This window comes from Pipra filicauda, unplaced genomic scaffold (assembly GCF_003945595.2).
Source record: "Pipra filicauda isolate LSUMZ 115617 unplaced genomic scaffold, ASM394559v2 scaffold12_size5214236_pilon, whole genome shotgun sequence".
Classification (NCBI taxonomy): Eukaryota; Metazoa; Chordata; class Aves; order Passeriformes; family Pipridae; genus Pipra; species Pipra filicauda.
In genome coordinates, this window is record NW_024103763.1 from 855001 (window position 1) to 876652 (window position 21652).

At 38.6% G+C, this 21652-nt stretch overlaps 1 protein-coding gene across 1 annotated transcript in view; it reads right to left on the reverse strand.

The window, feature by feature from the left end:
* Window positions 1-4564: 4564 nt before the first annotated feature.
* Window positions 4565-21652, reverse strand: part of PDK3 (pyruvate dehydrogenase kinase 3) — a 51907-nt gene continuing 34819 nt past the window's right edge. Inside the window, exons 5-11 of the mRNA XM_027727969.2 lie at window positions 20358-20447; window positions 18157-18234; window positions 17340-17416; window positions 16146-16247; window positions 15433-15543; window positions 10268-10381; window positions 4565-9213 (exon numbers count right to left, since the gene is read on the reverse strand). Coding sequence (XP_027583770.1) covers window positions 9070-9213; window positions 10268-10381; window positions 15433-15543; window positions 16146-16247; window positions 17340-17416; window positions 18157-18234; window positions 20358-20447 — 716 coding nt within the window. The 3' untranslated portion in view covers window positions 4565-9069. The remainder of the gene's footprint in view (window positions 9214-10267; window positions 10382-15432; window positions 15544-16145; window positions 16248-17339; window positions 17417-18156; window positions 18235-20357; window positions 20448-21652) is intronic.

Consider the following 21652-nt stretch of genomic DNA (forward strand, 5'->3'; position numbering starts at 1 on the left):
AATGTCTGCTTCAATGAGGAAGGGAGAACTGCAAGCTCTGAAGCCAGGTGAGGCAGTTCTGCCTTTCACACAAATGTCTGCTTTCTATACTGGAGAACAGCAAAATACACTGTGAAGACAAACAAGCAAAAAAAAATTTAAGGAGAAAATTATGCTTTTGAAAGGATCCCAGACATGGATCTGAAAGGGGGACACCCCAAACCCATATCCTATGGGATCAAACAATGCAGAAACCCCCAAACCCCTGTGATTGGCTTCTCCTGTTTGCAGAAAGAGTGAAAGCAAAACCTCTGGCACAGGGAAGTTGGGATCCAGTAATCTGAAGAGGTTTTGGTGCTTTTTTTGGTTTTTAAATGACTGCAGTAAACAAAAGCAAAAATACAGTTGCAAGGCACAGGTTTCACAGTTACAAAGCACAGATTTCAGTTAAAAAATGTAGCAATAAATTAATGTTTTAAATCCTTAACTGGACTAATCAAGAAGAAAATGGTCTTTTAACTCAAAGCAGTTATTCCTGTGCCTGAGCACATCAAGTCTCACACACATTTCAAATTCTACAAACAAATTTGATAAAATAAATTATGCCCTCTTCATCACTTTTTGGTACTTTTTTCCCCCATTCTCATGATTCTCTAATCACATTTCCCTACAAACCCACACTGGTTTTCCATAAAATAAAGGGCCTGTGAGCTTCAAAGTTGTCATCCAGTTAGGAAGAGTAGATTAATTATAACCTGTTCTTTACAAGTGACCAGCTCTGAATATCAACAGGAGTGTGTTATTTTGATGTACTACATGCCATACTACAGCTTTTTCATTTCAAAATTGATGCATTAACTAGTAGGAACACAGTTACTTTGCTACTTAGCCATACTTAAGATATTTTGTATCATCTGTTTAAAAGTTATTTAGCTTCATTTTTAAGTGTCCTGAACTTGCACTGCTACAATATGTGATTAAAAGTCAAATGCCAAAAGAAAATGGAGAACTATCACTTAGGGAAAATTCTCATTTGTTCTCCTCATCCCCCTTGGTTACCTAAAAGGCCTCTCACAAATCAGTGCATTTATTCCAGAAAAAACCAAACCCAACCTTTTAAATATTCACATTGTTCACATGCAAACAGAAAAATGCATAAGGCATATATCCTGTATAAGAACTAACAAGATTCTCCCCAAAAATAGCTGGTTCCAAATTAAACATAATCCAAACATCACAAATCTTGGGTGGCTTGTTTTGATTTCCTTTTTCCTCCTCAAGACGACCTTTACTTCAAACCACCCCACAGCACATACTTGTGTCACAGCCACACAGAGAACATGGAGAACCATCTGAAAACACCAGCAAGCTCAGAGTCGGTATCTTTTAAAGAAAGGAGAGAAAAAACATTGTCCTGAGGTCAAGCATCTCTATTCTGACACCTTTCAACTTCGAGTTTTTGTGAATTCAAGTCAATTTGTCATTAAGAACTGAGAACTAAACTACACAGAAGGTAATTAAAACACAGCCATTATGCAAAGAGTGGTAGTACGACCATGCCATCAGCAGAACTGACTCCAGCCATTACCTGAATGAAATCACACCCACAGAAAAGTGCCCAAGGTGATCATCTTGCACACTTTACCCAACTGTTCAACTGTTTATCAAGAACCCAAAAGTTAGAGATTAATTATATATTTGAGCACTGACAGTTGTGTATCAAGCACCCTGATAAAATACTTCCACATGCCACTACAAACCTAGAAACCCCAGTTCACCTGCTGTAAAACACGGTGTTTAACAAGCCAGCATTCTCCATTGTTGAGTGCACAGAGTAATAGCATGACAAAATGTATTTAAAATATTATACAAAGCATAACTGCAACCTCCTCATCCATGACAAAGGGCTATTTGTGAAATACATTGTACAGTGGTAACCTTGTACATTACAAGGCACAGGACCCGGCCACTTTCAGCAGCACGTAACGCAGCAGTTCACAAGTACTGCATTGTGTGGGCCAGACACCCACTCACCAATACTGACACCACATCTGGAAATCCCGAAGGAAAGAACAGTGCTTCCCTGGGGGAATGTTGTTGCCCTGTTCCAGAGCATCTAGAGCACAGTGCTTGGGAACACTAACCTTTAGCCAACCAACGCTGAGAGACACAGCAACTACCCCGTGGCTGTGACTCACACCTGGCACACACACAAAGCCACTTTCCTCTACCTGAAGGCAAACCTGACCATGCCTCAAGTGTGGGTCCCCCACAGCCTCAAGGACTCTGTATCAAGTGTTCCAGTGTCTACAAAGGGATTTATTAACAGAAGGATAAAGAGCAAAGCAAACAGGCGAGGGAGGTGCTCACTGAAGTGCAGGGGAAGTCACACGCACCAACAACCCCAAGTTTGCCAGGACAGCTCCCATGGCACAACATGCAAACTGGCATCAGCTTCCACAATGGCAAGAACATGTTAATGAAGCTGTCCCTGGAAAGCTTCCCCGTACCAAAACACAGTCAACACGTGACCCTGAAGATTGGCAGAACTGAAGTTTTTGTCTGAAAATGGTCTTTTGAATGAGCGTATTTACAGGTACCCAGACATTAATTTCAAGACAGGAATCCACATTTTTGCAGATCAAAAAGGTCTTATGACATTCAAATCATGGCTCCAGCTGCACACTAGTAGAAGCAAAGGAACGTGCCTGCTGCCTTTGGACTAGGAGACACATAGCTTGGACCAAAGCCATAAAAAAATTATCCAGGTCACAAGGATGGAGAAGGACTTTCAGATTGCTGTGACAAGATTTCTAAATGACCGATGCTGTTAGACAACACACGGCAGACATTATTTACTATACTCCAATTTACTCCTAGTGGAGATGGTACAAAAGCTTAAAGTAAAAACAGCCTCCAAGTTAGATGATGAATATAAACTGATCTGACATTAATAAAGAGTTTAATTTTTCCTATCAAGCATGCCTGACATGTTTTATATCTGACTTAATTTAAAACTGTCTACTGCAAGATTGTCTTCCCACTGAAAGTAACAAATTGAAGTACTGAGTCTACAGCAGTCTGAAAAAGGCATGAATTGTATAACAAAAACATGATCCCTTGTTACAAATTGTTCTCCTACATAAGCCTGTGTCCTAAAGCCATAAATCTTCATTATACTGCTGCTGCTGCAACTAGTTGCTTTATTTTCTACAGACAGCTACTGTCAAATATTATGTGGTACATGCTGACAGATTTTGCAATTGTGAGCTACTTAATTAACCACTGAGCTCCTGTGAATACCCAGTCAGGCAAATGGTGAGCAGTGAGAAAGTACAACACATGGATTTCTTCTCATTTGAAGTTTTAAAATAAATTCTTCATCTGAAAGAAAATTATTTCAGTTCTAGCAAAATTCTGGCCATCTGGAGCCTCATTTATCACTTAATAAAAAAAGCTAATGAGCCAAGCAAGCTGGGTCCCCAGGCATTTTCCTGCTCTGTAATTGCTTGGTAAGAAACTTTGTGGTTTTGGTTTTTTTTTTTCATTTTCTTGAATAACTTATGAATGCATATAAAGCTGTATGGAAAGCTGAAGAAATTTCAAGGTAGAAGCCTTGGGTTTTAAGTTTATAACAGATATTTCAGCTGTCAGCAATAATCCAAGAAGCTTTAGCTTCAGGGAGATTTATAGAGCAGAAAAAAAGAACCCTAACCCGAAAGGTGCTCATATGCTTCATATGCTAAAATTACTCTGAGCTCCCCAGCACAGCTCTCTGAGGTGCCCCTCTGTAGGCATGTGAGAAGTTGACCTTGGGCTGCCAAATCCCAAACTAAGCTCCATGTTGTATGAAACTTAAAAGTTTCATCAAGTAGTTTTTATGTATTTTTGTCAACCATGGAAAGAAAAAAGGAAAATAAGAGTATACACAAGTCAAATACACGGGCATTGGACTAGAAACAATTCCAACAAGTTACAGGAGATCCAAAAAATAAATTTAAAACATCTCCAAGTAATCTAATGAGAAGTTACCATCTCACTCCTCCATTACAGGTTTAGTTGATGTAAGTGATGCCACCGCAGAGGAAAGGCACCATGAAACCACTTTCCCTCCCGGATGCAGCTGCACCACAGGCCAGTTCACCAGAACAAACTCTTCCCGTAACTGACCTTGGGAACAAACTGACTTGATTTCCACCCACCTCAGAAGCTCATCAAAACCTCAGTGCAGGTTTAGCACTTGAACAGCTTATCAGTGGTGGCAAGAGTGAGCCAGCCCAGCAGGTCCCTTGCACAGGCACAGTCCCTGCTGCCAAGAGCATGGAGAGTTTGGGAATACCACTGCCTCTGCCTGATGGGGTGAGGGCATGAATTTCAAAGGACTGTGTCTGGCACCTCCTGGCAGTATTCAATTCAAAGGAAAAATTTTAATAAAGCAATTAGTTAGGCAACGTCAGAATTATCACAAACTCATCAATTCTACTGATACTACAAGAAAACCCCTCCAGATTTAAGAAGCAAACAAGTTCTCTTATGCCAATTATTTAGGACTTTTAAGGCAACATAATACTGCAATTAAAGCACGTGAACTTTAAATTTTCTCCTTTATTTTTAATTAGAAAGCCACTTCAGTTACAGAAATCTTCATTGTTTAAATTAATGCCAACAGCCTGAGTCCTGATCCTGAGAACAGATTCATTTAAACAGGATTCCTCTCATACATGGTTTACTTGTGCAAGTATTTGCAAGATTCAGTCCTGAAGTCACTACACAATTTATAGCTACGTTCCTTATTTGTGAACAAACTCACCTCTGAACTCAGTATTACACAGTTCTGTCATGTGCCATCATACTCTCTTGACCTCTGCAAAAACACGTTTATATATGTTAATTCATAGACAGGTAAGTATGTCAGGAAGAAGCAAAGAAGAGCTACTAGAAACTATGGCATCCACTTGGCAACTGAGGAAACACGCGAGGAAAGGGAACACTGCACAATCAGACATGGTTATCCTCAAGATAAATACTAACAATAAACATTTAGGCTGTTTTCTACAAAATTATTTTCATGAATCGAGACCACTTTTGCAGCACCTCACGCATAAGGGTTTAGAAGTGCCTATTAAAGGTGAGGGGGAAGAAACATCTTCCATATCAATGAGATCAGGATTTCACCCTAAATATTACATTTCGGGAAGGTGAACAGGAGATTGCACTACACTGTAAGATTACTCTTGCTCACTTACTGGATAAAGTGAACAGCTGTTTCAAAGCAAATGCCACTGAGGACAAAGAAAAGAATGCTACCCAGTTGCAGCAGCTAGTGTAGCTTTATATAGCCAAAGTAGCCTGAGTTTTCCAAGAACACTACAATTAATATCCATACTCTTTAAGTACATGCCAATGGACCTGATCTAAATGCTGCCCAAGAGGTAGCACAAACTACAGCAGGACAAAGACTTCCTCTGTGCTGTCCTAGGTCATCACAGTCAAGTAAACAGGCAAAGATTGTGCACTTCAGTTGTAAAAGAAGCATTTCAGTATCTTCTGAATATTTCTCATCAAGTGCTGACTCTGATAGCCCCCTTGTTGCCTCAAAACAAAGCCTAGAAAAGCAGGGATCACAAATACATACATAATTTGGAGAGACTTCCATATCTATTAATATTAAACTAGGCAGGGGATTAATAAAATTACATTCAAGATACATACAACAGAAAAATGCACAATGGACAAAAAAGTTAAACTGTTTTTTACACTGTGACATACAGAAGTTGTTTGTAAATTCTCAGAAATAAATGAGGAGCAAACATCTCTTGTTCAGTTTGTTTCTGTTAATCACTAAACACAACAGATAAGGAGCATTTTCATTGAAAACATTTTTTTCTACTTCTGTGTCCTGTGACTCAAGACAAGCAGGTTGCAATAACATCAGCAGCTCATACCTCTGAAATTCATAAAAAGGAAATATACTTTTATGTCACCGGAAAGTTCAGAATTAACAGCCTCAAGATATTAAAACATAAGAGATTCCAATCAAAGGTAGAAGTAACTGAAAAAAGATCAGTATCTGTAGTTAAACCAGCTGTATTAAACCCACACACATACTCATTTTTCAGGCATAGCCACTGAAAAACCCTCCTAATCAAAGGTCTGCTACTGCCATTTCCTAAGACAGTTTTCAAACCCCTATGTAGGAGCACGGCATGAGGACAATGAGTGAAGAACAATTTTTGGCACACCTGGGATCTCCACTAAAGCACAGGCTGCCTAGACAAGGTTGGAGAGGAGAAAAGTTGTTTCTCGTTCATGTTCACCATAATGCCCACAGACAGACCTTGGGAAATGGAAAGAAAACACATTCCTTGTGCTTTCCCTTCCTAATTTGAGGTGTTTGTATGTGCTCAGGGTTCTTGGCAATGGGTGCCATTTCAGGGGACTTCAGTTTTCAAATACTAGAGCACCTCAGTCCTGACAGCCAGCCAGTTATTTTTGTGGATCAAGAAGTGACATCACTAATATACCACAACATCCTCCAGGTATCTTCAGCTTTCATTCAGAGTTTCCATGGTTTGCACTCCATGGCTTCCATGGTTTACATTCACTCCACAAAAACAAGTTCAATATGCCTGCATCCTTCCTTTTCTTTCTGTTCCCTCTCCTCTTCATGTATAAGGAAACAGCCATAAAGGTCCAGGTCAGATTTACTACTTCAAAATACAATTTCTAACAAAAGCTGCAACTCAAGTTTCTTGCACGAACTATCTTATTCATTGGAATGTCTTAGGCAATGTTCCAGGAAAAACTGAACGTGCACAAGTGGAAAAGTATTAGTTCCATCACCAATTTCTGTCTTTAAGCAAGCTCTCCTCTGTGGTTACTAGAAAACATACACAACTTGAAATAATTTAAAAACCAGTAAGAAGTTACAACTGAGGGCAGAAGTTAAGTGACTAAATTTTAGTAGGTGTGACTTCCAACTTGTGTTTCAGTCAAACTATTACCCTGATTTCACCCCAGCAGTGGAGCTGTATCACTTGAATACCAATTTGCCTTCTCTGCAGCAGCGCCTGCAGCCCTGGGAAATTATTGCTCTGGAGGCCACACGTGTCACACACTCACTGTGCCCTGTCGAGATTCCCAGGCCAGGGTCAAACGAGTCTGGTCTGGGAACAGGACGGCTCCATCAGCACGTTTCCTCCTCTGCCTGCAGGGAGAGGAGGCTCCGAGGGCAGCACTGCCCAGCTGAGCAGGCACAGAGCTCTCAGCAGCTGCCCTGGACCCCCCCAGCTCCACATGGATGGCAGCAGCCCAGACAGACAAGGACCAGATGCTCCCATGTGCCCAATCCACACAGTGCCGGGACAGCCACGGGACCTCGAGCCCTGGGAATCACCAACTGCCCACACACAAATTCTGGAACTGACTGCAACAGGTGAGACTTGGGGTTTGCAAGGCAAGGACTTCCAGCTCTTCAGAAATGGGGCTCTATGGAGTTTATTGCTCAAAGCACTTTATAATCCTGCAGTGAAGTGCAAAGTACTGTCGTTAAGTGAAACTAAGTTTTTTTTCTTTTTTTTTTTTTTTAAATACCAAGGAATTTCTCAGCATTTCCCTGTTTACCTGATAAATCAGTTCTTTATAAAAATAAATATTGGGAGGACAAAAGGGACAGTTCCTCCACAATTTTAGTAAACAAGTTTCATTTTTCCATGCTAAAATCTCTAATATCTTTCAAAAAAATATCGAAACACCTAAGAGAAATGGAGTGTGCATCAGAGCTGCTTAGACCTCACCTACTTTATTGCCATGGCTAGAGTATCAGCAGAACTTCTAAAATTCACAGGTGTTTTTGAAAGGCCATAGTATCAGAAACAGCATTTGGCAAAGACTTTGTGAAGAACAGTTTCCTAATAGTCAGCAATAACCCTTATAATAAATTAAGGGGAAAATACTTGAAATTTTTTCCTCTTTGATTTTTTTTCCTTAAATCAGGTACCGGTCACACTTTGTCCCTCCCATTTCTATGGTATTTCCAGTTTCACGTATTTAGATCAATGACACTTTCCAAAAGCTGGTGTACAACATCTTTATATACACTACAAATTCAGATTACCAGACTGCAGTCAGACACTGAACGTATAAATAACTTTGCAAACTATTTACAGGTTTTAAACTAATCAGGTTTCAAACAACCAACATTCTTAAGGCAAATTTGTTTGTATGACTGGCTGTCTGGCCTTTTAGAATTTCTCTCCCCTCCCCAGTTCCCCTAAAATAACAGGCAAATAGGAAAATGAATTAACCCCTGCCCCTGTATTGTCAGAATTTCTTGTAGAGAGAGATGATTTAACTGATTAGGAGCTCTCCTAAAAACAAGGAAAAATGTATAGAAATTAATTTCTGTGTTTGTGTGTCAAGAAAATCATTAAGGTGCATACCAAGAAGTGAAAATCCTAATGTCTTACAGCAACATAACTTTTGTATGCACTTGACAAATGGATTTGGGAATTTGGGGAAAGCATCAGTTTAAAGCTGCACAACCCTTTTTAGAACTATGCATTTATAAGCTCTTTAGACACAAGATCTGAAGAGCTCAAAGGGATTCTCTCTTACAGGTGACACTGTGCAATAGAAAACGCCGCAAACAGTGGATTTTCAAAGCATAGGTTTAACTACATTAGAAATCTTCTCTTATACCATATTGCTGTGCAAGATACTATTCACCTTTTTAAGGGATTCTGCACATCTTGCCAGTCCTTATATTGGAATAAGAACTGGCCACTTCAAATAGTATCTTTTTGTTACGACACTGTATTCCTAAGAGCAATCACAGTGCAATCCCTTTTGTCAATGCATGACTGAAGCAACCAAGCATATTCTGGTGAAGGAGACAGGATTCACATACCAAACGTGCTCAGTACCTTCCTTTAAGTCCCAATCATCACTTTGTTCTTGGTATTTTTCAGTGCCCTGATTAGGTCTTTGTTTGGAAGTAATTAGCTACTGTGGTTTGAAGGATTTTGGAACAAAGCAGAGACTTTATACTGAATGCAGAGGCCATCTCCAACAGAGACAAAAGGTGGCAAATTATCGATTAGCTTTATATTTAGAAGCATCCCTTGGTTCACTGCTAGGATTGCTCCAGTCATCTGCTTCAGGTGTGGTCTTGTAGTGTCGCCATGCTGACTTATTAAAAACGGGAAGTCTTTCAAATGATTCACTTGAAAGGGCCTATGGAAAAACAAAAGCAATGGTGAGATATCATTAGAGACACGAGAGCAAGGTGATACTCTGGGGAGTTCTACAGCTACAACTTCTGTATCGAACAAGTGTCACAATTATCCCAGTGTTACATGTCACAACACTATTTTGAAAATAGCTGACTAATAGCTCTAGTCATAGTCAAAGTACTAGTCGAAGTTAAAAGACAATAATACCATTTAAAAATATTTCCCTTCTTCCAGGAAGTGGTCTACAGAGAGAGCAAGAAAAAGATTTTTGGTCAAAACCATTTTAGGGAGATCTGTCAGTGACAGGGAGCAGACTCTGCTGAAACATTTCACTTCCCCAGCGAACTGGGGCTCTGTCAGCACAGTGACCTGTGAGGGCTGATCCAGTTCAGTCCTTTTTCCTCTGAGAAAGGCCACACCTTTTTCCTCCACACACACATGCAGAAGATTAAACCCATTAGAAGCAGAAGTTAACACAGGACTCCACGACTCACTTGCTACACACAGCAAGGCACAGTGTCAATGCTATCAACAACCTCACATAAGATATATGCTATATTCCTCTAATTCCCTGATGACATTCAAGGACTCAGTTTCAACCATTAGCTCCTGAGTAGCCTGGTCTCTCCCAAAAAATGACAACAGGAACAATACAGGCTATTGCACGAAGAACTGCACAGAAGAAAACCTATGTACTATTTAGGCGTTGGTCAACAGTCTTCTCAGTTCTATTGTGGCCAAAACTTAGAATCAAAAAGCATTAACCAAAATTATCTCTCATTGCACAGTTCTCAGAAAATTCACCACTTCTGATGGATTAACAAAATGCAATCTGACACAGGGGATTGGGGAAAAAAAAAATCAAAAGCAAACTAGTTGGTATTAGTGCCAGGTAAATATATATAACCTTGGGGTTTAGGATTCTCTGTAACTGATTTAGACAAAACTGTCAAAGACAGCACAAACAAATTTGAAAACCAGCCGAGGAGTGAAAAGAGTCTGCTATAAATATAAACAATCTGCATTAGTAGTTTATAAAAGGGTCAAATTCATACCTTCAAATAAATTACAGCATCTGAGCCAACGCCTTCCATTGAGTAGAGTTTAAGGTCACCTTGAAAGTACCTCGCATACAGACGAGAAATTGGCAATCCATAGCCAAACCCAGCCTACAAAAGCAAGAAAACAAGACAAAAACATGATAAGTTAAAAAAAATGCAACAGATCAGTGTATTAATTTATAAAACAGAGGATAACTCAATATTAGATTGTATCAAATTATTTTTCAAGCTTTACTTTATTACTCAGCCTACAGTATAAGTCAATATTCAGCCTTTTGAGGAATCTCCTTTTTCCCTATCCATTACTTTAAGTGCAGAAAAAGGAAAAATATCCAAGTCCTTTGTTAGAATTCCCTTGTCCATTTTGCATTTTCTCCATCACAGAACACCATCTATGCTGTCTCCAACCATCAAAACAAACTGATATGCCCCATAGCTTCCTCGCTATGATCACCATTGCTATAATATTCTATTCCTTCTTTGGTAAAAATCAGATTTTTGACAGAATGCTTTTTCAGGGATTATTATTCTAAAATAATTCTCCACAGTTAGGAGACTACACAAGAAAGCCAGAGACGACTCTGTTCACTTCACCAGGTCACACTAAGTGATTGCTGATGCCACAAAGATCAGAAGAGTCCTGCAGAGGACTGCACAGAGCAACACAAGGGAAACAACCCTCACTGTTGAACAGAAGATGAGGACTCCACAGCATTGAATGATCTACTGAGGATGAGACCCAGTACAACCCATAATATTTTCAAAGCATCACAGAGCTGACAGGTACAAATTTTAGATTTTTAAATTTACAAAACAAATACTCATAACCAAAGTTGCAACATGGTCCACACTTGGCACCTTTTCTAAATCTCTCTTGTCAGAAAAGTTATAAAAAATGCCCCAAGCCTGTCTCACTGCAGCCAGGGAGTAAGATCTTACTCTACACATCAACTCCTTCAGATGACTGGGTATGTGCCCAGAATCACTGTGGTTGGTTATTTACCCGGACCCACCCCCCCCGATTTTTTCAGGACTATCCACAGCAATAAAAGAAATATTCCAGATACACAGTTTGAAAAGAAGGATATACAAGACAATAGAGTAATACAACTTCTTCATAATGGTGGACTACAAGAAGAATTAGACACCTGAAGTTTTCAGAAAACCAATAAATTCATTCCACTATAATATTTCTACAAAAGCAACCTGACAGATCAATGAGGATAATGCACTGGATCTTAAAAGTAAAGTCCCAAAATGCTATAAAAAGAGAAGCCTAAGAAGGACTTGCAAGCATGCCCAGCTAATATGTGTTATCACTTTATAGGAAATCCCTTGAGGGAAAGGTGAACATTAAACAACTTTTACTACAGTATCCATCACAAATTCTCTTGTTGTAATCTACTCTCTCTACAATGTCTTTTGGCCTCTTTGCCTTGATTTTACAGAAGTCTAAATTTAGTATTAAATTGCTTTAGAGTTGCTCACTCAGTTCTGAGCAAAACTACAAACAGAAATGCCAAAGGTACCCCTTTCACACTGCTTGTCATAGTTATTAGTGTCCATTTCCAGAGTCAGAACAAACACTGCTTGTCATAGTTATTAGTGTCCATTTCCAGAGTCAGAACAGTTGCTTAGCTGCACTTTTTCAAACAACATTATGTTTTAAATTTCTCAAAGACTGCCATTAGAAACATATGCATCACTTTCAAACACCTGGTCTCGAAACTAGATGTATTTCTTTCTTAACCTCTAAAAAATTAAAGTTACTCGACTGTCTAAGAAAGAACTAAAAAAAAAAGTCCAAGAGATGACTTTCATCTTTTCTGGAGACTGGACAATAAATGCATTACAGAAATTATAAAGCACAGCAACCAAAAGGCAAATGGTGAACAATACATACCCCAGGACCCGCTCAAATAAAAGGCAGTATCAAACAACACTGAAAACACATTATATGTTCCTCACTCCAGAATTACTCCTCCTTAAAACCCATGCCCAAGTTCTGTTTGTCTCCTGTTCTTTTACACTCTCTATTAGCCCACATAATCATCATTTCACAGAGCCCTCTTTCAAAAATTTCCTGTCAGTCTCTTCTGTACACTGCCTTTAGGGTATTTTCCAAACCGCATAACTTAGAAGAAATATGAAGACAAGAGATCCCAGATGAGTCCCTTTTTAAATCCTTGAAAAAGATCTGTTTTGCAAAAGACAATTAACAAGAAGTGATTACTACATATGTCTGTGCTTGACCTAGAGGACAGAATAGTCCCTGATGGCACATCTGCCTTGAGAAAGAAAATCTTCTTAGAGCAAATTTATCTTTAAATATTACAGTATGCATTATACAAATAGGAGATTATTACATTTCTGTGTTACTAGCATTGACAGGTTTAAATTAAACTAACTGAGGCCATGTTTCTGCCACTATAAACAAAGAGATAACCTGTAAATTCTCATAGAAAACCTACTATCATTAAGCATGACCATGTGTTTCTAACAGGTACAGTATGTGTCGAGCAGGACACAGGAAGGTAACAGCTGCTAGGATCCGAATGCTGCCATGGTAACAAGGTTTCTCAGCAGTTTTTAAACAACATTTGCAAGGACAGTGAGAGAGAATTTTCCCCAATCAACAGAAAGATACCTCTCTTCCACTGCCCAAGTCCATGAATGTTTCATAACTAGACAGGGTATCCTATAACAAGGGAAGGAGTGTTAGAACAGAAAAATATGTCTCTTTACACTGCACTGCAGTTTAGAATATAATCTAAGTAAAGAATGACACAAGCACAGACCTACCTACCTTTTGGAGCACTGTAATTCTTTAGTGGTTTGGTCTTTGGCACTAAGCTCTAAAAAAACTCCTTCTGTATGGACTTCAAAGAGGATTTATATGGAACCTACTGCTGAAGGATTTTTATTTCTATACAGACATACAAAGTATAGTATAGTTGTTTCTATAACTGGATCTGGGCCATAATACATAAGGTGTCAAACTTCACTGCTAAGCCCTTGTTCCTCTTAGTGGAAAGATATGCCACAGACTCACAGTTTGTGACCTTTTTCTTTCTGCACACACGTAAATAACAGAGCTTAACACCTCTTCTCAACATTCATGTACAGGCACTGGTCAGACTCATGGGGCAAAAGGGACACAAGCCCTGAAAATGGGATACAGTAGAAGAATACCAAGTATAAATGCCACAGATTCAAAGTAAGCAGTTTTGGAGACGAGGAAATAAACACAGGAATGCATTGCTAAAAGATGCATTGAAAAAAAAAAAGAAAGAAAGAAAGAATAGTGTCAATCCTAAAATGAACACATTTTACAATCAGAGCGACAAAGGAAGAGACAATTTAATAGCGAATACAACTGGTAATCAAGGTATAAGTTTATCGTGAGAACAAGTTTCAGGAAATCCTTGTAGGCTGATACAGTAAATTGCTGATCAGAAGTGAGACAGAACAAAGGCAGATTATGCATCAAGAGAGATTCTATCATTTGTGACAAAGAAAAAAGCTTATATTTGAATTAAGGCCTGTTCCCTATCACTCATCACATTCAAGAAGATTATCTATGAAAAAGCCAAAGTCTGAAACATATTACTGAGATGTGTTGTAGAGGCAGGAGCTGTGAAGGATTAGTGCCAAGTCAATGCAGATATAGAACTGGGTTTCACACCTATGACGGTGGCAAATGCTGGTGAAAACAATGCAATATATTTATGTACCACAATGGTACAAACTGTGGACCAAGACAGTACCACAAAGACTTTCTGCTCATAATTTAAAAGGAAATTTATGACCTTTAAGTCCCTCTGAACTGTTTTTACCCTCAGTTTATTGTTAATTATTCTATATCCAAAATAGTCACAGGGACAGAACAAGAAGAAACAGCCTCAAGTTGTGCCAGGGAGATTCAGGCTGGATATCAGGAAGAATTTCTTCATGGAAAGGGTTGTCAAGCATTGGAACAGGCTGCCCATGGAAGTGGTGGAGTCACCATCCCTGGAAGTGTTCAGAAAACAACTGGACATGGCACTGATTGCTATGGTTTAATTCACATGGTGGTGTTTGGTCCAAGGTTGGACTGGATCTTGGGAGGTCTCTTCCAACCTTAATGATTCTATAGTTCTACACTCTGTGCCACAGTTTATTATCTGCTTGAAGGCACTTCAAGTACAGAAGTATCAGCAGGAAAAAGAAGAAGAACACTTAAGAACATGCTAGATAAGAATGCTCCTAAGCAGGGAAAGGAAATTCCTCCAAGAATCAACTTCTCAATGTGCTTAAAGATAAAGGATTGCACCAGAGGCAACAGAGGACAAAGACAAGAAGAGGCAAGAATACAGTATCTGTATTAATCCACTTACTGAAAGTCAGTCAAATTGAACAGTAGCTCTATAATTTTTATTACAATGAGCCATTATGTAATTTAATAAAGCAATTTAGAAATAGAATTTTATTTTAATAACAATTTAAAAAAATCATACTTGCTGAAAGAATCTACACATTCAACACTGAAATAATTCCTTGCCTAGAAGAAACTATGGGGAGATTTTTTTGTGTGTGAAATCTGGCCCTGATACATCTCAGAAGGGAGTATCACACGAGGTATTTCCAACTGAACAGGAATATACGTGAAGTGTTCGTATCACGTGCAGGTTTGGAAATATTGTTTTAAAATGTGTTTTTACAGTCCATAACTTACATAAAAATGATTTTCTAGCTTCAATATAAGCTTGTGCATTGCCAGGAGGTGTCTCTCAAGTGCTAATTCTGACAGTGTGCTCACCTTTTCAATAGGTTAAGGTAACTTAGATAAACAGTAATTTACACAACAAAGAGGAGCTCATTAGGTTATCCACCTCCTCAGTAATAAAGCACTAAAGATCCTTCCCATTAACTCGAGAAAATACTGTGTTTATGCAGACATGCTTGTTTCCAAGAATCCAATATCAAGACAAAGAAAAGTAATTTTCTATTCCACAGACTAAGCGGTAACAGAATCCATTTTCTCCTATTTTACCTGCATAGCCTTGTTAATGATAAACAAGTTCTTCGATGGAAAACCTGATCCAGTGGATTGCAGTGAAGGGAAATGTAAAGCCAGAGTAGTGCAAAGGGACATTTAAACACATACTGCAATTGCTTACCAAAGGCACAGCTCTCGAGGGCTCCAAACTAGGCCTGGGTGCTGTTGAGTACATGTAGTTAAACAATCTGTCGATTTTTCTTAGAGGAACACCTCCACCTTTGTCACTTATCTAAGGAATGAAAATTTAAGAGTTTTAAACATTATGTTCTGGAAAAAAAAAATACAAAACCTCAAGCAGCATTATCTAAATTACTTTAGAAACATTAGAGGAGCATCTAGGGACTTTAGGGCTGTTTGGTTTGAGGAGGCTGAGGGTGACCTCGTTGTTCTCTACAGATTCCTGAGGAGATGAAGTGGAGGGGGAGGTGCTGATCTCATCTCCCTGGACTCCAGTGATGGGACATGTGGGAACAGTTCAAAGTTGCATCATCAGGGGAGGTTTAGACTGGACACTAAGAAGCATTACTTTACCGAGAGAGTGGTCAAACCCTGGAACAGGCTTCCTGGACAGGTGGTCAATGCCCCGAGCCTGTCAGTGACCAAGAGGCGTTTGGACAATGCCCTTAACAATGTGCTTTAACTTTTGGTCAGCCCTGAAGTGGTCAGGCTGTTGGACCAGATGTTCCTTGTAGGTCCTTCCCCACTGAAAATATTCTATTCTAACGAATAAAAAGCAAGTGGTACAGTAACTAATCTACCTTTTCAAATTACAAGTCATACTACTCTAAACATGGAAGGTTTCTAGGTTGCATATTATTTTTAGACGTTTACCTTAATAGATAGATCTTCTTTCCCCAAAGTGACTAAGGTTTTGATCGATGGATAGGCTTCTTTCTTACCTTCATGCCATTCAACTGTAGCTCTCATTGAATTCTGAAGATAAGAGAAAAAACAGTCTCTTTGATTCTAACTTCAGCATATATACTTTTTGTGACAACTTAAAACTTGCATTTATTCTGTTGAATCCAGATAATTTGTCCTACAATTGCATACAAGACAGAAAAGGCTGTATTTAACACAAATTCAAGAAGTGCTGTCAAGTCAGTGAATTGTCCAGTTAAATTTTTACATAACAACTTACTCTACATAACTTTTATCTATTTGATATAGTCAAAGAACAGAAAACAAGACTTTTTTTTCTGTGTGAAATCAAGTAATTATATCCAAAGGATACTTCATCATATATTTTAACAGAGTTCCCACTGCCAGTCCCTGAAAGACTCCTTACAGCTTTAACTTAGTGGTTTCATCCTGTTTCATGACTTGTACCAAAACATACTTACATGTAGTGTACAAACTCTCTTCTGCCCTAGAACTAATGTTACAAATGACAAAATAGGGGAATATTTAAATGAACATACTTGACAAATGTCAACCCCCAAAAAACCAATATTTAGAAAAGGTTTCTCTCTGACCAAATGCCTGTTTTCCCCTCAGCTTCTAGTGCTCAACTGCACCACCTAGAGACCTCCTATCTTCTTTCAAACCATGGAACAGCTCTCAGAAGTTCCATTTTCGCTGTTGTTCCAATTATTCACAAAACATAAACAAAACCAACGCAGAGCACATAATTTACACTATTCAAAGACACATGGGCTGTTTTCACAATAAGGACACTAATCCTAATCAGTCCTCAAATATGCAATATAGAAGCAAGCTCATGAAAATTGCAAGGTTATGAATATTTCATCACTGCAAAAACAGACTATCGTGAGTGTTTTAAGTTAATCAGCTGCAAAGGCACAAAAGGAGAAATGGGAAAACAGATTTTTTTTTTCACTACACCAGGGTATAAGAGAGGGTTATAAGTCTGGCTTTTTAACAAGTGAAGAGTGTTTGAAACTTAAGACTAAGGTTAAGAAAGGAAAACTGAAATAACATTTAAGAGCTGTAACTGAAAGGAATCTCAATTTCAATGGTAATAAGTTCGTAAAACCCTTCCAAATATTAACAAGCACAACCTACCTTGAATAATTCAAATAACATATGAAACAAATGAGAAGGTACATAGACTACTTGAATAGGCTTGTTTGGAGCTTTAGCTAAAAAAAAAAAAAAAGAAATAAAAATGTGAAATTATTTATTTTTTCCCCAATAGTATTTTGTAGCATTGCTACAAAATAACACGCAATTCTTCTGCTGAAGTTTGGAAACATCTTAGTCTTATGTTTGGCAGCTGTCCAAAATCTGGGAGAGGATCACTCAAGAAAATTAATTTTTTTTTTTTACTTAAAACAATGAGCTACCTTTTGTCAATAGAAATTATGAACAAAAAGCAGTCAATAAACTGACTAGGCCTGTCTCATCAAGTTTCGTATCATCCAATTTTCATCTTTACAATCAACTTGAAGCATATTTTCATGTGAGGAGTTTATGATAGGATTTAAAGCACAGACGACTTAAAAAATTTATAATTTTACCATCTTACACGAAAGAGCTCACCACTGGGGCAGAGAATGCCAGTGGAATTCATCAGTTTATAAGCATACTTCAGAATGAAATAAGATTCAGCTCCATTAGAATATCAGTTAGAAGGAAGGCAGGTTTCCTTTACAGTTATGAGAATTTTTGACCATTTTATTTTCTTTAATGTGATAGTGAATTCAGCATAAAGAAGTACACCATGATGATAAACTATAATCCAGGTGCCCACACAGACAAATTAGAAGAAAAGTAGCTGCATGTAGGACTGCAGAGTTCAAATTCTAACTTACAGTTAATTAACAAAACTAGAAATGACAGATAATAGCAAGGAGTTCCCTTAAATTAGTTTCATAATTACCATTGAATTCTTCAACTTCCAGATCAGGTGCCACCGTGTAGTACTGCTCACATAACATCTTAGCTGTTTCATAAGCATCTACAAAATAACAGAACAAACACTGATTTATCAAAATCTCCTAGAGATGACCAGCAGTGTTTGTCTTCTCTGTGAAAGACTACAAGCAGAACACTCATTTTGGGAACTAGTTTACAAGCACGAAGCTGGTATCCAATCTAATCCCTTTTTGTCTGTGAGTTTGTAGCCCATTAGTCAAGAAGGGCAAAATCCATTTAAAGCTCTACAAACAAAAACACAGTACTGGAGACAAGCTATTTTTCATCTTTGTTCAGGGTTTGAAAACCAGAAGGGTATAATCTTAGGCTGACCATAATATCTACTTATTTGTTATTTCCTGATCACAATTTAATGCTTGTTCTTTCCATCTCAAATAAAAAACCGATGACATTGCAACCATAAATTCAGTTTTTCCAAACACAATACTGATTACAATACTTAGTTCTCAAGGTCATCTGGGGGCAAAGCTGGAATTTTTAAGATTCTTCCTTGTTTCTTACTGAACCAAAAAGAACTTCCTAGAAGATACCTTCCCATAATCCAAATCAGACTGCTGAAATATAGCAAGAAAGTTTGTCATCTTTTGCCACTACTGTCCCCCAAGGCCTGCAGTGAGAGGACAAAAGGCAATGACCTTAAGCTGAGACAGGGCAGATTCAAGTTAGGTGCTACAAAAAGAATTGTCACTGTTAGAGCGGTCAGATATTGCAATAGGTTGCCCAGGGCGGTGTTTAAGAGACATGTGGGTCTGGTGCTGGGTGATGGTTTAGTAATTTACAGGGTACAGTGGTGCTGGGCTGATGGCTGGACTGGATGATCTTAAATGTCTCTTCCAACCTTGACGATTCTCTGATTCTGTAATACTGGGCCCAATATTGTTTAACTTTATCCATCAGCAACTTGGATGAAGGGGCAGATGCCTCCTCAGCAAGTTGCTGATGACACAAAGCTGGGAGGAGTGGCCGATACCCCAGAGGGCTGTGCAGCCCTTCAGAGGGACCTCTGGTTTTGTTACTGTTGTCTAAGATCTATTTTAGCTACTTGCTTGAAAATTGGACATCGTTTTTTCTGACACTGTGCACTCCTCTGTCCAAGGCAGTAACTATGAATCTGATGATCAAAATTGATACAATTATTGCTATTAGAAGGAAAATCTAAACAATCAACATGACTAACATATACAATGTTGAGGCTGAAGTGTAGTAAGGTCAATCAAAAGGAAAGAAGGCTGCTGAAAAAGGCCACCTTAGGAGCCCAAAAGAGGTAGAAAAAGCTATAAGAGCTATAAAAAGGATTACAGAGTGAGTTATCATGCACGCCAAAGTCTGGCATAAGAAAGGGTTCCCTCTTCACCAAGAGCTGGAGAGAAAGTGAAGGGGAGAAATATATTCTTCCCCCCTTTGCAGCTACACAACCAGCAGCCAAGGACAGAGCGTGGAATTCTTCCCTACAGCAAAACCTGTATTTGTAAATAGATACACCCAGAGCATGAAGCTTCCATGAACAAGTTCTTGAAGCAGCCAGCAATGCCTCATGCCTACTTATTAACATCCTGAAAGCATATGAACATTCACAACATTAAGCAAACAGGATTTCCAGTGTGACTGTGCCAGATCACTCAGGTACAACCATCACATCCATGCCTTCTGTGCAAGAGAGAACAGGCTGTGGTATGATCCAATGCACAGAGTAATGGGGAGTTTCACTGGAATATCTGTACACCCAAGGACAATTTACTGGAAGACCTAACTAAACAAATTGGAAATTACTCCCAGTTTTCTGCAGTACCAGCATCAGATATAAAAGCACTACATGAGAACCTGCTTGTGAGTATTTCAGGAAAACATCTAAAGTTTAACAAAACACTTACACACTTCGTCTGATATTTGAAAGGACAGATTAAAACTATTAAAAATCAAATTGTTCTCTTAGTTCTCTTAACAGAAGTTCCTCTATTCTCAATAACGAAGACATCAGAAAGTCTCAATAAGCCAATGGCAACTTCAGAACTTCCATTTCTTCTTTTTTTATTTTATTAAATGAATTTAAATCACCTTCAGTCTCTTGTACCTCAATAACATATTTCTGAATATTCTAAGTTGGGGGGTGGGGTTCAGTCAACAAAAATGTTAACTTCATCTTACCTTTAACCACCTCTGCCACATCACAATTAGGATCAATACTTCCAATATGTTTGGGATGAGCAGGATTAATATCTCCACCAAAAAGTAGTGCTAAAAGAAAAAAGAAATGGCAATAAATTGTCTATTAAACTTGAGGCAGCCCCAAAAGTTTAAATCTGATGGTATCTGAGACTTACTGGATAGTGCATCATTTTGTAAGATACTGTAGCAAATTGCCAGAATCCTTGTTAGACAAATACTTGCCCAATTCTTCCTTTTCCCCGCCCCCTTTTTTTTAATTAGTTTTTATAGCTAAGACTAGCTAGAACAGAATTAGCAATATGGGTGAGTCAAGGTGAAAACCTACATTTCAAAGCAGACTATCAAATATTAGATAAAATTAAAATGTAAAATGCTTCATTCATACCATTATGTCAGAAGAGAAGCACTCACAAAAATGAAAATATTACAATAGAAAGGACTGAGGAACTAAGACATCATTAAAAGCCTTTTACACTCACCTAAAACTGCAATTTCACAGCTGGCACAGAGGTCTCCCTCACTCACACAACTTTTTCCCCGGCTCTCAGCAACATGATCCCACTCCCTCTTTGCACAAGGGTCTGGCCCTCACCAGACCCTTCACTGAGAGCTTAACTCTCAAAGAAGTAGGAAGGTTTTACACTTTATTTCAAGAGTGAAATTGCTATTTCAGCAAGTTAGTGAGCTCTGATATGAAGCAGGTGCAGTATGAGGTGAGCAAGAGACTAGATCTGAAAGCTGTTCCTGTCCTGGTCATGGTGAGCTCATACACCGGCCACTGCACCCGGCAGAACACACTCTAAGGAACAGCTTGCCAGTAACACAGGGAACAGAAATGCAAACTACATAAAAACTTGTTTTGCATTCTGCTTTCTAACTGTCTTTTCTTTCAGTACTTCAAGATTAATATTTGCCATCCTGGACAGATTACTAACATTGCTAACACAGAGACATTATACAAGGCTAACTGAACTTTAAGCATCTACAAGCAGTTTTAGGCTTCAACCAATTAAGTAAGAGGGTCCATAGGAAAACCTAGTTCAGTTCAATGAAGCAAGTTTAATATTTTAGAATTAGTGCAAATTATGCTAGCGCTCAGCTCAAGAATTCTATTAGGACAATGGTTTTACTCTATTGCTGGAACTCTTCTACGACAGCCTTTTAACTTGGTTTTATGTCTATCATTTGTCTGCTCAGGTACAAGTAAAGAAAAAGCTGCACATTTATCTCAGTTTGTATACTTCACCACATTCAAATTATCTGTACACACACAG